The 16261-nt window shown below is 33.0% G+C and overlaps 1 protein-coding gene across 1 annotated transcript in view; it reads left to right on the forward strand.

Annotated features, from left to right (window-relative positions):
- Positions 1-16261, forward strand: part of CCDC178 (coiled-coil domain containing 178) — a 414615-nt gene that overhangs the window by 93973 nt on the left and 304381 nt on the right. Inside the window, exons 10-11 of the mRNA XM_032421225.1 lie at positions 14137-14232; positions 14385-14521. Of these exons, the coding sequence (XP_032277116.1) occupies positions 14137-14232; positions 14385-14521 (233 nt within the window). The remainder of the gene's footprint in view (positions 1-14136; positions 14233-14384; positions 14522-16261) is intronic.

Here is a 16261-nt window from a genome sequence, read left to right on the forward strand (position 1 = left end):
GGGGGGGGGGGGGGGGGGGGGGGGGGGGGGGGGGTGGAGCTCAGTCTCAGGACCTTGAGATCATGACGTGAGCCAAAATCAAGAGTCAGATGCTTAACCAACTGAGCCACCCAGGCACCCTATGAATCCTCTCATTTTAAACTTCAACTTGGAGGAGGTAAAATCGTTGGTGAAACAGTCTCTTCACTTTCTTCTGTCTGCTTTGGCCACTAATTGCACTCTATGTTTAGCTCCATACCAGTACTTACAACACTACTGAAGTCGTGATTACCTGTGTTCTACTTTTTAGACTATAAGGTTTTTAAGGATAGAAGATGCATTGTGATTTTTGTTTCCTCTGTGTAACACGCACAGTGTCTGTCCTATATTAGGTACTCTATGATATGCCATATTAGGCACTCAAGAAAAGGCATTTCAGGCTTTTTGAATGAGTGAGTTAACCAGTGAATAAATGAAAGAAAAGAAGGAAGGGGAGAGAAAGGAAAGGAAGTGAAGGGAAGGGAAGGGAGGACGGGAGGGAGGAAGGAAAGAAGGAAGGGAAGATAGGAGGAAGGAAGAAGGAAAGGAAAGAAAGAAGGAGGAATAAATGGAGAAAAAGAAATGTATCACCTTGTGAGCTTGGAAAGAATTTTGTGGGATGTGGAGTGTATAGTGCATACATTCACATAATCCGTGAAGATTTAAAATGGTGCATGTACTTTCTTATGTATAATTTCTTTCCAGGGACTACTATAAGCATCAGGAAAATACAGCACAACCAGTAAAAATTTTTAAAATATTATATAGTGTTGTCAAATAATTATGTTCTCAATTTCCTAATCATGCTGAAATTTGTCATCTTAAAGAATATCATTGTTAACAAAATATCTTCAAAAATGGAAAATTCATTCACTAAGCCTACAAACAATCAGTTTTTTATTTCTTTGATCATCTCTAAAATAGCAAGTATGGCCCTTCCTAACAAGATGTTATTTTTGATGAGATATTATGAACATATTTTATAAGGTTAGTAATATTTTTCAATTATAGAAATCATTTGGGGTCTATCATACTTCCTGGGGAAGATCAGAACATGATGAAGTTTAGATATATTAATTTTTTTTCTACATTTTGCTCATTATAAAAACCTTTTAACTAGGTTTTCAAAGAGCGCATGTTAAGCACTCAATTAAAAGCAATGATGTGCATCACTTCCATGCATTATTTTTTGGTATGCAGTTGAAACTTCTAGCTCAAGAGAAAAGTAAAAGATTTGTGCTGCCTAATTGCACATACAACCTAACTGATTTTTTAAAATTTCCAGGCATATCATGCTTCCAATTTAGTCTTTACTTCATTAACATACACTTTTTTCTAATTTGTGTTGGAATTGTATCTATGAAAACACATTTTTCCTTCTCATTTCTACAAACACTAGCTTTTGTAGGCCAGAAAACATCTTGAAATTGGTTAAGTACTTTAAAAATATTGTCAAAATCAAATTCTTTTTAAGTGTTAAAGGACAGATTTCCTATAAATTTTCTCATGTTTTCTTTGAAGTTTACTACTACCATAGTTCAGAATTATTTTAGAACATAATTTCATCATCTGTAACTCTTAGTTTCTTGTGATATTAAAAAAACAGCCATCTATATTTCATTTTATCCAGTCATTTCATTAGATAATAAAAAATGACTTTTAAAGATTTAGAAATCCTTTGTGATTTTCATATTTTACTAAGCAGTAGCAGGTACACAAAACTTTTTTTAAAAAATCAGATTGCAGATAAAGGTTGTAAATAAGTGAATTGCTTTTGTATATATACTTATGTTTTCATTTTTGGATATTGATTTTGTTAGTAGAAATTTATTATTTATTACTACCTTATTGGTCTATGTACTATAGAGTATAAATCCTGATACCACAAAACATCTAGCAAATTCTGCTTTTTGATTCATATTTTACCTTAAAATCTTATGAATTAAGCAATTTATTTCTTAAAAAAAAGGTAAGCCAATAATTATTATTAATCATGTGCATAATTATTACTACCACCAAATAAACTAGTCTAAAGAGCCAGAGTAAATTCTTCATGGACACAAAGCTGTTAAGTGGTAGAGCCAAACTGCAATGCAATTTTTTGATATTCCTTCATTATAAAATATTCAATAAAAGGGGCGCCTGGGTGGCTCAGTCATTAAGAGTCTGCCTTCGGCTCAGGTCAGCCCGGCATCGGGCTCCCTCTCAGCGGGAATCTGCTTCTCCCTCTCTCACTCCCCCTGCTTGTGTTCCCTCTCTTGCTGTGTCTCTCTCTGTCAAATGAATAAATAAAATCTTAAGAAAATAAAAATAAATAAAAACAAAATATTCAATAAAATAATATGGATAAAATGTGATAATATATATAAAAGTACATATTGCTAATTTTTTCATCATGAGATTTCAATCAGTGTGGCATATTTCTAAAATATTTTTAAAATCTATGAAATTGACTTTATTTCATTTCTTATTTTAAAGAAGTCTTTAATGTTATCTAAGTGTTGATTTCAAATATATGCTCATTATCATGTTAAAGATTTAAAAAATATACTCAGGTTATAAAAACTGTTTACCAGGAATAGATGTTGCTTTGTGAGCATCTGTGAAGATTCTAAAGAGTTTCTCGTTTGACCTATTGAAGTGATGTATTATATTAATATTAAATCTTTTTAAAATTCTTGAGATGACTCTGCTTGGTTATGGTTTATTGTTCCTTTAATTTACTGCTGAGTTTGATTTGCAAGTATTTTATTTAAGATTTTGCATCCATATTCATAAGTTAGTCTGTATTCCAGTGTTCTTAATTTGTGCTATATTTGATAGATTTTCTTATCAGGATTATACTAGCTTTAAAAAATGAATTGTGAAGCTTTTCTTCCTTTCTTATTACCTAAGGAATTAATATGGATTTAAATAACTTTTTCTTGAAAGTTAGATAAAACCCTTAGTGAAAATATAACTCTCGTGCTTTTATATTTTTTAATTGTTTGCATTATTATTTTATTTGTCATGGACAGTTGTTTTATTTCATCACATGATTGATCTTACCAGGTTATATAGGTTTCTTCTTAAGGTTAATTTACAATTTTTAATGGCCCTAGAAATAATCCAAGTGGATTAAGATTTTGAAATTATTATGATATGTTATAGAATGCTCTCTTATACTTTTATCTCTTACTTCTAATTAATTGTATATGTATTTTTCACTTTTTAAATTAGATTTTCAAGTTTTTATAAGTGGAATAAAAAATAAGAGGTGGCCCTTAGATTTCATTACTCTATAATTTCCAACTTCTAAAATATTAATGTTTGCTTTTATAGTTAGGATTTATTTTCTTCTTATTCCTTTAGGCTTATTCTATTCCTTTTTACCTTTCACTTCTCTGTTTGGAATGCTTAATGTTTTTTGTTGTTTTTAAATCTTTCCCTAAGAGCTACAGTTGCATTTCTTGTTACACTTTGAAGCAAAAGTTCTTGAAAGGATTTTCTGCATTCACTCAGATTTCTCTCCTGCATTTCCACTTCAAATAATTTCCAGTGAGTTTTCACTACCACACTACATTGAAATTACTAATAAGGGATCCTATTTTCTTCCTTAAAACTCTCAGAAAATTTGGTAGGATTCATTGCACAAACTATTAGCTAGCATTTCTTTAAGGCACTTTTTGAATAGCACAAATATTTAATGTTCATACCTCAGAGTTTAGAATATACTCATGTGAGTAGAAGAGAATATTGATCTATGACTTCACTATCCAGATGTGGTCACTGCTAATATTTGTTTTGCATAAACAGGCTTTGTGCTATATTTAAAAACTATATTATCATATCCATACAGTAATTGATGACATGTTTCTCCTTATAAAAAAACTTACTCAAAATTATATTTTACAATGTAATTTTAATAATTGAGAGTTTCTTAGAACTTTATTATCGAACGTTTAGGATGTTTTCAGTTTTTAAGTATTATCATCAAATCCTGATACCACATCTAAATTTCTAAACTTTCTAAAACTTAAACATTAACATTGGTGCAAGAAAGTTACCAGGATGGGGGCGTCTGGGCGGCTCAGTCGTTAAGCGTCTGCCTTCGGCTCAGGTCATGATCCCAGAGTCCTGGGATCGAGCCCCACATCGGGCTCCCTGCTGGGCGGGACGCCTGCTTCTCCCTCTTCCACTCCCCCTGCTTGTGTTCCCTCTCTCGCTGTGTCTCTCTCTGTCAAATAAATAAATCTTTAAAAAAAAAAAAAAAGATTGTTCTGCAAACAACTAGAGGAAGTGAAATTGTTAAAATTCCCTCTAAGCATTACAGATACTATACTTTCTCCTGGGTTGATAGAGGTGAGAAGAGGGAGGGTTCCTTCAATGCTGCTGTGTATATAGTGGGCAAACTTCAAATAAATCCTTACTTGAAAGATCTAGTCTTCTAGATGTTTAAAGGTGCACATATGTTAAAGGTAGAGAATTAAAGTAACGCCCTTTAAGTATTCTGTTAACTCATAAGAATGGTTGTATTTTGGGAATGGAATTGTTAAACTTGATGTCTTGGAGAGTATGCTGACTGTTCACGGGTTGTGGGGTGGGCAGGGAAGGGAGTGAGGAGAGAAGTGTTCTGTGCCCACGAGTCTTTAGCCAAGTTCAGATTGTCTAATAACCATCGTTATGTAAGTGCATTGTAGTTAACATTGCTGTGTATTAAAGGATAAACAAGTCCTAATGTCCAAAGTATATAAAAAGTAGGGGTGGTAAAATAGTCCTGTTACAATAAATGTCCTTTTGTTAGTTTTTAGGACTGTTCTGAGGTGTCTGTTAATCCACCTCTTGGAGCTAGATGTATTCCTGTACTTAGTCATTGAAATGGTGGATGGAGCAAATGAAGGGTGACGGGAAGGGCTTTTTACTAGTATCTCTATATCTAGAAGACAGTTTTAAGTTATAACCATAGGTCTGTATATGTGTCTTTGTAAAGTTCTTGTGTTTATTGTGGACAAGGTTCATTATTTGTAACATCTAGGTTTTTCAGATATCCTGAGGTGCAATGTATGATAAAATGTACAGCTATTTAATTAACCAATTTATAAGTTTCTTTTTGTTATAATTGATAGGAAAGAAGCATCTTGAGCATGGAATTGTTAAACTGTCTCTGAGAAATGTATGTTAGGACTTATTAGGTTGGCAACAGAGGGGCAGAAGGAAGTATAGAGGGAGAGATGTATGTGGGTGTGTTCATATTTACATTTAAATGATAACTGTTAATGTGTGTACATTGCTTTTGGCTACACTATAGGAAGATACTAAGTGATTCAATGGCAACGTAGCTCTTTGCTAATAGTATAGATTGAATAATGAATTCTTTCAGAAGCATTATACTTTGTGTACTCTGTTACTTTATGTCTCATTTTTAATTGAACATGAAGAGAATGCATTATTTTAATTGAATTTTGCCAATATCTTTATCTAGAGGCCTGTTGCCATTTTTGTCTTTTATGACATATTTGGCACCAAGTAAGGCAGGATTACATTTTTTTTCTTTCAGATTGAGTTGGTGTAGTGTATTCTTGGTTATCAAAATACTCTCAGTTTGGGGACTTTGAAATGGTAAATATTCATGTTGTGTGAAAAAGCACGATACATAACTGTACGCTCTTAATTACATTAAAATGCTTAGTTATATAGATACACACACTGGACCTAGAAGTCAGACTGTAAATTGCTTGTGATTACAGATGACTTTGTTCTTTGCTTCTTGTGTTTTGTGGTTTCCTTTTATGCACATGTTAACTTTTAAAAAATACATTTTTAAAAAACTTTAAAACCACACTACATAACAATTCTTGGTGTTTGCATTATAAGTATAGAGGGTTTTTCCCTCCTCAATATCATTTGTGATTTAATTTACTAATTCTTTTTTTCCCCCATATGTTTACTATTTATATTTATTTTTGTGGAAGACTTGCTCACATTATTCTTTGTAAACATATTTTACAAGTTTGATTTTTAAAGCTGATTTTTGTTAACTTTCATTACATTGAGTTTTTTTCATGTTTATAATTGTAATCTGTTATTCCTATTTTTTCTTATTGCTTCAATGCTGTAAATTTACAGGGCTGATATTTATAGTACTCTACTTTTTGATTTTTTTAAATTTTATTTTATTATGTTAATCACCATACATTACATCATTAGTTTTTGATGTAGTGTTCCATGATTCATTGTTTGCGTATAATTCCCAGTGCTCCATTCAATATGTGCCCTCTTTAATACCCATCACCAGGTTAACCCATCCCCCACCGCCCTCCCCTCTAGAACCCTCAGTTTGTTTCTCAGAGTCCATAATCTCTCATGGTTCATCTCCCCTTCCGATTTCCCCCCCTTCATTTTTCCCTTCCTACTATCTTTTTTTTTTAACATATAATATATTTTCAGAAGTACAGGTCTGTGATTTATTCTTTAAAATAAAAATTCCTTGACTTTGTCTTAAGCAAACATTATCTATGTTGTAAAAGAGATAGATTTTAGAAATTTTACAATTGATTTGAGTGAAATGGAGAGCTAAGAAAAGTTATTCTCATAATAAATAATTTTGTATGCATTTGGTACCTTATGATTAACTTTTAGATGAGACTACCTGCTGGATTTCTTGTATTTCACAGTTCTCTTAGAGAGAGTAACTCTATATTAAGTACTGTAAATATTGGTTACTTTCATTAGTATTCTTTAAATGATAAAAATGCTTTAAGGTTATGAATTCAATCATTTTCTAGTTGTAGAGGTGGTTTTATATATGTTGGGGGAAAAAACCTATATTCTATGTCACTACTAGAATTTAAGTTTATACATTTGGGTATAATTTACAAATATTAATCAGTTTTAATTGAAATTCTTTTTTAATTGAAGTAATTCACATGTTCCTTAATCTAGAAGGACACATAAGGATATTGCCCCTCAACTATTAACAGTGTAACCAAAAATAGAGAAGTGATTATCTAAGAAATATTTTGGACATGTCCCCACTATGTAATGGAATACACACACAAACACAGACACATGCACACATACACATAAACATACATATGCATATATATAAGATATATAAATATATAGATATGCATACATGCATACATATATGTGTATATACACACATATATATATATACACATATATATGAATGAATGAATGAATGACTGCATCACTATTATACATGGGAGACCCACATGTTGTGAATTTCATATCAGCAAAATACTGAAAGAGGCCAACAGTGTATAAAAGAAAGCTGTTGGATCTCATGATTCTGCTGGCAGGAAGCTGGTTGATAACCTGCAAACATGTGCTATCTTTCATGAAAAAGGAAGGATGACTCGAATGGTGAAACCAAGAGTCCTGAAGGTGTAACCAAGAATTGAGAGTGTGGATAAAATTCCAGAGGGTGCAATTGAGAGCTAAAGAAGATTGTTCTTCCTCTTGGCTGAGGATAGAAAAAGTCAGGGAAATGTAGCAGAAGGTGGAGTCAGAGAGACACAGAACATGAGAAGCATTCAACCAGCCATTGCTGACTTTAAAATGGAGTGGGCCATATAAAAAATGTGAAAGGAAAATGAATTCTGCCTACAATCTTGATGAGATTAGCAGTGGCTCATTCCCTAGAGTCTCTGCAGAAGAACCCAGGCCAGCTGAAACCTTCGTTTCAGCTCGTGAGACCCTAAACAGGCTATTCACTTAGCCCACCAGCATTCTGTTCTGCAGAACTATGAGATAACACATATGTATTATTTTAAGCCAGTAAGATGATACCATTCTATTTGTTCAGGTCTCCTTTTGTGTCTTTTAGAAATTTTTCAGAAGTTTTCCTCATATAGGGTTTCAATATTTTTCATAAGTTTATGCCTAATTAGTTATTTCGTTGCACGTTAATTGGGGATTTTCTCTTTCATTAATTCTCATTACTGGTTATATTTAGGTATCTGAAGTCAATAATGCTAAATCATATTATACTAATTTATTGATTTTAAAATTATTTATGTTTTATCATTGTTTATTTTGGATTTTCCAAGGGTGCTATTATTTCAACTGTAAATATAGATATTATTATCCCTTCACGATTTTTTTTAAGATTTTTTATTTATTTGACAGAGAGAGAGGCAGCGGGAGAGAGGGAACACAAGCAGGGGGAGTGGGAGAGGGAGAAGCAGGCTTCCCGCTGAGCAGGGAGCCTGACGCAGGGCTCGATCCCAGGACACTGGGATCATGACCCAAGCCAAAGGCAGATGCTTAACGACTAAGCCACCCAAGCGCCCCAATCCCTTCACTATTTTTATGTCTTTTAATTGTTATCTCTTATCTGATTACACTGGTTAATGCATCCAGTACGATATTAAATGGTAGTAGAGATCATTGGCATCCTTGCTATGTTCTTCCCTTGATGGGATTGGTGCTAGTTTTTTTTCCCTTAAATAAGAGTCTGACTTAGGAGTCAATATATATTTTGTCATGTTAAGAAAATATCAGTTTCAATTTATTGAGTATTTTTTTAATTGGGAACAGGTTTCAAATTTTGTCAAGATTCTTTTTTGCATCTAGGGAGATGCTCATGTAATATTTTCTCTTATATGTATAAATATAGTTAATTGTATTGATGGGTTTCCTAATGTTGAACCTTGCATTATTGTAATAAATCTTATTTGGTTATAATATCTCTCACCCTATCTTAGACGCATTCCAATTTTCTTTTTTGCCCTCACCATTCAACCAGAGTATCTCTGATATAGGTCAACAGTGATTTCCACATTGTGAAATCTAATCATTGTTTCTTTGTCCTTATTTTAATTAACTTATATGTAGCACTTAACCAAGTTGATTATACCCTTATCTCTGGAAACGTTTTCTCTTGGTTTCTAACACATTATTCTTGTTTCTTTTTACTCTTCTGGAAACTTGCTTTCAGTTTCCTTCGCTGGTTTCTCTATATTTCCCCAAACTCCACGAACATTTGAGAATCCCAGGGCTTAGTCTTTTAGAATAAGCTTTATGTATATGTAACTGACAACTCAATCTCCACTTAGGTGTCTAGTTGGTATGTCAAGCTTACCTTTTCCAAAATTGAACTTTAGATATCCAACATCTCTATAAACCTGCAGTTTTCCCTGTTCCAGTTTATGATATTCAGTCCTTCTAGTTTTTCAGACCAAGGCAGTTGAAATATGCATTGGAACTGTGTATTAATTTATGTTGGGAATTGCTAGGCCAAAAAACCCCATCTGTTCAGTTTTAGTAGATAATGCCAAAAAATTTTTCCAGGATAGTTATGCATTTTTCCTACTCAGACCATCATGTATGAGAGTTCCAGCCTCAGATTAACACCATCATCTAATATTGTCTTTTATTTATTTTTAATTATAGTTCTTTTGGAGGATTTATCCCTCTGTAGTTTTAAATTTTCATTTCTCTGATTAGTAAGGTTGAGAATTTTTAAAGCACTTTATTTAGAATGTTGTGTTAGAGGCTGTCACAGAGAATCAGACTCAAATTTCTCCTCCACGTTCCAGTTGTGACCTGCACATTACACCCTTTTGAGATTCAGTTTTCTCATTTGAAAACTAGATGTATGTTAATTTAATATGTTAAAAATCTGCAAGACAGGGATTTAGGGGTTAACGTGTTGATTAAAGGAGAATACATATAAAGGGTATCATTCATTTAGAAAGGGATTTAGAGATTTCAACAAATTTGCAAAGCTGGCCAAGAGAGCTGTAGGCTAGACTTTCCAGGAGTGTTTCCCAAATTGACCAGTAGAGGAACTATGCCATCTGAGGCTGCCTCTGGACCTGTATTGAGTGTACGCCTGCTCCTTGGATCAGAAAGCTGGGACACCCACAGCTAGCGGATGGACACTAAACCACAGCTAGACAATATTCACACCTCATGACCTTACTTGCCAATAGAGAGCAAGCAAAATTAAATTGGAGAAAGCAACCAAAAATCGGGAAGATGGCTTTTACCTCAATTTAGCTTTCCACAATATGCATGACTGTATCTCCTATTGGTTGAAACTAATTTGCATCTTGAACAGTTTCACAAATAAGAGTAGAAACTGCCTCCCTGCCTCCCTGCCTTCTTTTCTGTTCTTTTTCTGTCCTGGGCTCTGATACACAAGAAAGCATATTAGAAGGAAGTTGCAAAGGAGGTTCATTGATTGAGCCATTAATTACACTTTATTCACCTCAACTACAACTTACTCAATTATTTACCTTTCAAATAAATTCAGAATGAAAACCGTTATTAACCACTACTAACAATATTAAAATTAATAACTTTATGTAGGCTGGTTTTATGTGCTGGTTCTTTGTATGCACTGAATTCTCCACATTTGGATTGTCGTGTCAGAGCTAAGTGTACTTTTCAAGATAGATATTACTAAAATATGTTCTGAAAAGTTTGGTATGTATATTTGTGCATATATATGTGTATATGAGCAATACAAATATCTGATTTCTCACTTTTCCCAACACTGTAGGTGTTTTAAAATCATACCAACTTAATTATTGGGTAAAGAAGTGTTGGATTAATTTTCGTTTTCCTGCCTGGAGGTGAAGTAAATTCATTTTCATTTTGTTTTTATTAGCCATTCAAATTTCCTCTTCTTTTTTTACTTGCAAAGATTACTATTCATGACATCTACATAATTTTAGATATTCCAATGATGAGCATTTTCAAAGTTATGTGTTTATTATCATTTATATTAAGAAAGCAATTAGCACACAGTGATTTCATGTGTGGTTCCATGGATTTTATTGCTTAGGGCAGGGCTAAAATAATGGTACTTATTCAAAAATTGCAGGTTGTAAGAATTATACTGTAGTACTTAAGGTGCGCCCACGAGCATTTCATAACTTCACTTCCTGAGCCTGCCAACAAACACCTATCAGTGGCATGGTAGTACAGATCATTAATTTTGACCTTAAGACACTGAATTTTCATGTTTATCCTTTCTTTTTATTGGAAAATGCACTGGAAAATCTACTTCTTAAAGATTGACAATTGTTTGGCATATGAAATATGTATAATTTTAGACATCAGAGCTACCACATCTAATCTAGAAAGTACATTAGAAACTGGTTTGGGGCCTGTTTATGATTTTTGTACTTCTATAGATTCAGTCCTAGATTAGTGGTTAAATATACGGATGTTTGGGGCATCTGGGTGGCTCATTCGGTTAAGCCTGCACCACTTGATTTCAGCTCAGGTCATGATCTCAGGGTCCTGACATCCAGCCTTGAGTCACACTCCACACTGGGTGGGTGTGGAGCCTGCTTAAGATTCTCTGTCTCCCTCTCCCTCTGCCCCTATCCCCCTGCTCAGGCATGCATGCTCTCTCTCTTAAAAAAAAAAAAAAATTATGGATGTTTAAGTGTAAAAGTAAAGACACTAGTGAAGAATGTAATAGAATCAGTAACATGTCTTTAGATAGGTATGAAGACCAAAATAAAGTATTTCCTAAAGATCCTTTACTAATGTTTACAAGCAGCAAAGAAAGATTAGTGTAGGAAGAATTTGATTTTTATTAGATTTTTGGATTTTATGAACTGGTGAAGAAAACAAATCTACTTTGTTATGTATTCTAAGATTAGTCACAATGGTCATAATTATTAAATAATCCACAATTGTCATGTTGAAGCACAAAAAATAGAAAGCCTACCAAAATTTTAAAATAGACGGATACTCAAGTGTATGTACAGAGTGACACAGAATGAAAATGCTGAGACTTTAGAATTATGTTTTTAGCATTACAATTAACTTCAGAGTCCAGATCTGCTGAAGCAGTTAGTAAGACATTTATCAAGCCTGCTACCAGGTGACAGGGAGATTCAGGGATATAAAAAACAAAATGATTCATTAAATGCCCATGTCAAATAACAATTCATCTTTTACTTACAGACAGAGATAACCAAATATGTAAAAAAGTAATTATGATTTCTAGTATAAAAGTTGTTAGAATTCACTGCAAAGTGATGAATTCATTCATACCGTGAATTCTTTGCTAATGTGTACAGATAAAGAAAATATAAATGTATTGACAACTTCTTGAGAAACAGTGGTAAGTCCTGGAATCCATGTTTTTGATTAAGCACATATAATGCTAACGCCATAGCCAGATGAAAGAAAGTAACTAATTACATATATTCAAAAAATTGCCAAAAAGGCAAATCCACCCACTGTTATACTCATGAATAGTCATATTCAAGCCATTGCAAAGTGATGCAGGGATTTTAAGAGAAGTATTTCATGAAATTTTAAAAATTATTCATCAGATTAGTTAAAGCCACCCAATACTCATATGTGCCCTCAGATATGTAAATGAATGATCAACCATTATTCTTTAATATGTGCTTTTTAAGAAACTCACTCCCTATTAATTTATAAAAAGAGCTTCAAGTATTCCTCAGTGAAAAATTCAGGCTTCTAGATGACTTTATGAATGAGAACTACGTCAAAAATTAGGATATTTTACAAAGGTATTTTCTAATTCAAAAACTTAAAATGTCCTAACAGAACTCTAATAAGTGAAGCACTCTGAAGAAAAAAATCCAGCAAAATTGAAGCCATAGAATATACCTTTTAATTATGTCAAGGTGGAAATGTCTCATTGTCTGAGTAATTTGGTTACAACTTTATCTAAAGTATGTTGCACTATCTGAAAAACTTGACTGATAGTTTTTTCATGATTATTTCCCAAACAATGATAATAATGAGTGGGTAAGAAAGCTTGTACATCACTTAGTAATTGGATAGTTTCTGAAGAACAATTCTGGAAGATATTTCAAAGGCTTCTTGAAACTAAAAATTATAAAAAACTTATTTTTATTTGGGTTAGAAATATAATGTCCAGTTATATGGGAAATTTATTAAATATACAGGTAAATTGTAATTCATTGAAGTACTCATCTTCAAAATACAACATCAATCCAAATATTTCTTTAATTACTGATCATAATTCTAAGAAAAATATATTTAGTATTTTCTTGGTAAGTTGAATATATTTAATACTACTTGTATTTTATTTTTATATTGTTTATTTCATAAAATGTTTTTATTTATTTTTAAAGTTGCTTCCCTTTATGGCATATGATACTGGATTTTTAACTTCCAATAACAGTAGTTTCCTTTTTTAAATAATTGTTTAAATAACCGTGTAACTGACAGTATATTCTATTAAACCTTTGCATGGCTTATCATTCTTTTCATGTGGGTCTTGATTTAAGCTTTTAAATAAGAATTTGTGTTTGCTTTATATAGGTCTTCCCTTTTATGTTTAATTTATTCCCAAATATTTAATATTTTTTGACCAAAGTTTTTAAGTATTGTCACTATGTTTTTAAACAGATTATTACTGTTACGGTTAAAAGCTATTAATTTCCTTATGCTTATACCAGCCATTTTACCAAAGTCGTTTATTGTAGTTTTAAATAAAATCTTCTGAAGTTTTTCAAAGTGTTCAATCATATCTAAAGTTGAAGATGTATTATCTATTCATATTCAACATTATAATAATAACTTTTGGTTTTATTATCCAATTGCATTTAGTTAAACTTCCACAAAACATGATTAATAATAATGGTGATAAGAGATAATCTAGTCTCATTCTTGAGTTCAGTGGGTGTGCATTCAGCATTTTATGATTTATTTTGGTATTTTCTATTCTTTATATTGTATTTGTGTAGTTTTTCCTTGTACTAGTTTAAAAATTATTGAAACTAGATAGTGAATTTATCTCATAGCTGTTCTCTAGAGTGTTGACCATATTCGTGTTATTTTTTCCTTTAATTTTTTAATGTGATGAATTATGATTTAAATATTCTAATTTTTATCAATTCTTACAGCATAACTAAAATACATTCTATTTTATTCTGATTAATTATTTGCACACTGTTAGACTTAATTTGCTATATTCTATTCAGAATCTTGCATCAGTTTTTATAAATGGCAACAACCTATGGTGTTATACTATTTTAATCAACATTTATTAAGTTATGATAGCTACATAATTTAAAATATATTTCTTTCTTTAAAAAAGAATGGGAAGCTTCATAATTTGTTTATTTTTTTCTGTATATTTTTTCTTAGCTAGATGATTTGAAAAAAATTTATGATCAACTATCCTGGAAGAGAAAAAGTAATGAACAGGAGTATCTGGATGTACTTAATAATTATTATGCCACAGTAAGTTGACCTTTCCCTCCTTCTCCCTAGAGTTCTATTCTCTATTCCTAAATTCTAACTCATGCAAGTAAAAGTAATTTCATTATTATACATGTTTTTTCTTTCTGAGATACAAGACATGTATAAATGATTCTTTTATTCTTTTCTTAAAGAAAAAATCATGGGATATTGAGCTTTCTAATATTGCAAAAGACTTTTCAGATATTTCAATTGCAAATACTCAGTTGACAGAAGAAAACAGAAGACTCGAAATTGATATTGAAACTGTAGCAGGTTTAATCAATGACAGGTAATTGTGCAAATACAATTTTTATTTTGATATATCCGACATGTTAAATATAATACATCTCTTCATTTTATCCTCCTGGGGTGGTATGGTGGTGTTTGTGTTTATCATTAGCTTAAATTTTGTTTGTTTCTATTAGCTTTTTTTTTTTTTTTTTAGCGTGGGAGCGGGAAGCAGAGGGAGAGGGAGAGAGAATCTTAAGTAGGCTCCACTCCCAGCGCAGAGCCTGACACGGGGCTTAATCTAACAACCCTGAAATCATGACCTGAGCTGAAATCAAGAGCCGGAGGCTTAACCAACTGAACTACCCAGGTGCCCCTAGATGTTGCTTGGTGTTGCTCTTTAAATCACTCTGAATCCCTTTAGAGATGCCAAAATGGTGAAAAAATGATCTAATAAGGAGTTTTATGCTCACTCCTATCCTCCTTTTGACATATCCTCTTATACTCAAAGACACTTTAAAATTAAAATGTTTTGGGTGCCTGGGTGGCTCAGATGGTTAAGCGTCTGCCTTCGGCTCAGGTCATGATCCCAGGGTCCTGGGATCGAGTCCCGCATCGGGCTCTCTGCTCCTTGGGAGCCTACTTCTCCCTCTGCTTCTCTCTCTCTCTCTCTCTGTGTCTCTCATGAATAAATAAATAAAATCTTTAAAAAAAAAAATTAAAATGTTCTGGGGTGCCTGGGTGGCTCAGTCAGTTAAGCGTCTGCCTTCGGCTCAGGTCATGATCCCGGGGTCCTGGGATCGAGCCCCACATCAGGCTCCCTGCTCCGTGGGAAGCCTGCTTCTCCCTCTCCCATTCCCCCTGCTTGTGTTCCCTCTCTCGCTGTGTCTATCTCTGTCAAATAAATAAATAAAATCTTTTAAAAAAATTAAAGTAAATTAAAATATGTTTAATTAAGCTTCTGCTGTCCTTGTCAACCCTCAATTCTTTCTAGCAACTGCTAGTTTTCTTAGCTCAGAAACCTACAGGTTTTCTTGCTTCCTTTTTCTATTTCAATCCTCATTTTCAACATGTTAAGAAAATATGTTCCACATGCTAAGTATCTTTTTAACTATCTCATTACTCCACCAGCACCCTGGTACAAGCAATCATCATATCTTGCATGAACTTATAGTGACTTCCAAAGCTAGTTTACTGCAGTCATTATGCTCTCTTTCTAATCCATTATCTGCACTGTGGTAGGTTCTTTCTTTCTTTCTTTCTTTCATTTTCTTTTTCTTTCTTTCTTTCTTCCTCTTTCTTTCTTTCTTTCTTTCTTTCTTTCTTTCTTTCTTTCTTTCTTTCTTTCTTTCCTTTCTTTTTAACATAAGTATGATCATTTCCTCTCCATACCTACATTAATGTTAACAGGAATGAAGGGACAAAAATGCCTCCTTACTCTCCTACTAGGTCCCTGAATAGGCAGACATACCTGCCTGTGCAGTCTCGTATCACACATGGTTTACCCTTTTTTTTTTTTGTCTCCTTTGCAATTTTTTTAAAATTTTATTTTATTATGTTATGTTAGTCACCATACATTACATCATTAGTTTTTGATGTAGTGTTCCATGATTCATTGTTTGCGTATAACACCCAGTGCTCCATGCAGAACGTGCCCTCCTTAATACCCATCACCAGGCTAACCCATCCCCCCACCCTCCTCCCCTCTAGAACCCTCAGTTTGTTTCTCAGAGTCCACAGTCTCTCATGGTTCATCTCCCCCTCCGATTTCCCCCCCCCTTCATTTTTCCCTTCCTACTAT

The sequence above is a fragment of the Phoca vitulina genome, unplaced genomic scaffold (genome assembly GCF_004348235.1).
Source record: "Phoca vitulina isolate PV1807 unplaced genomic scaffold, GSC_HSeal_1.0 scaffold24, whole genome shotgun sequence".
Classification (NCBI taxonomy): domain Eukaryota; kingdom Metazoa; phylum Chordata; class Mammalia; order Carnivora; family Phocidae; genus Phoca; species Phoca vitulina.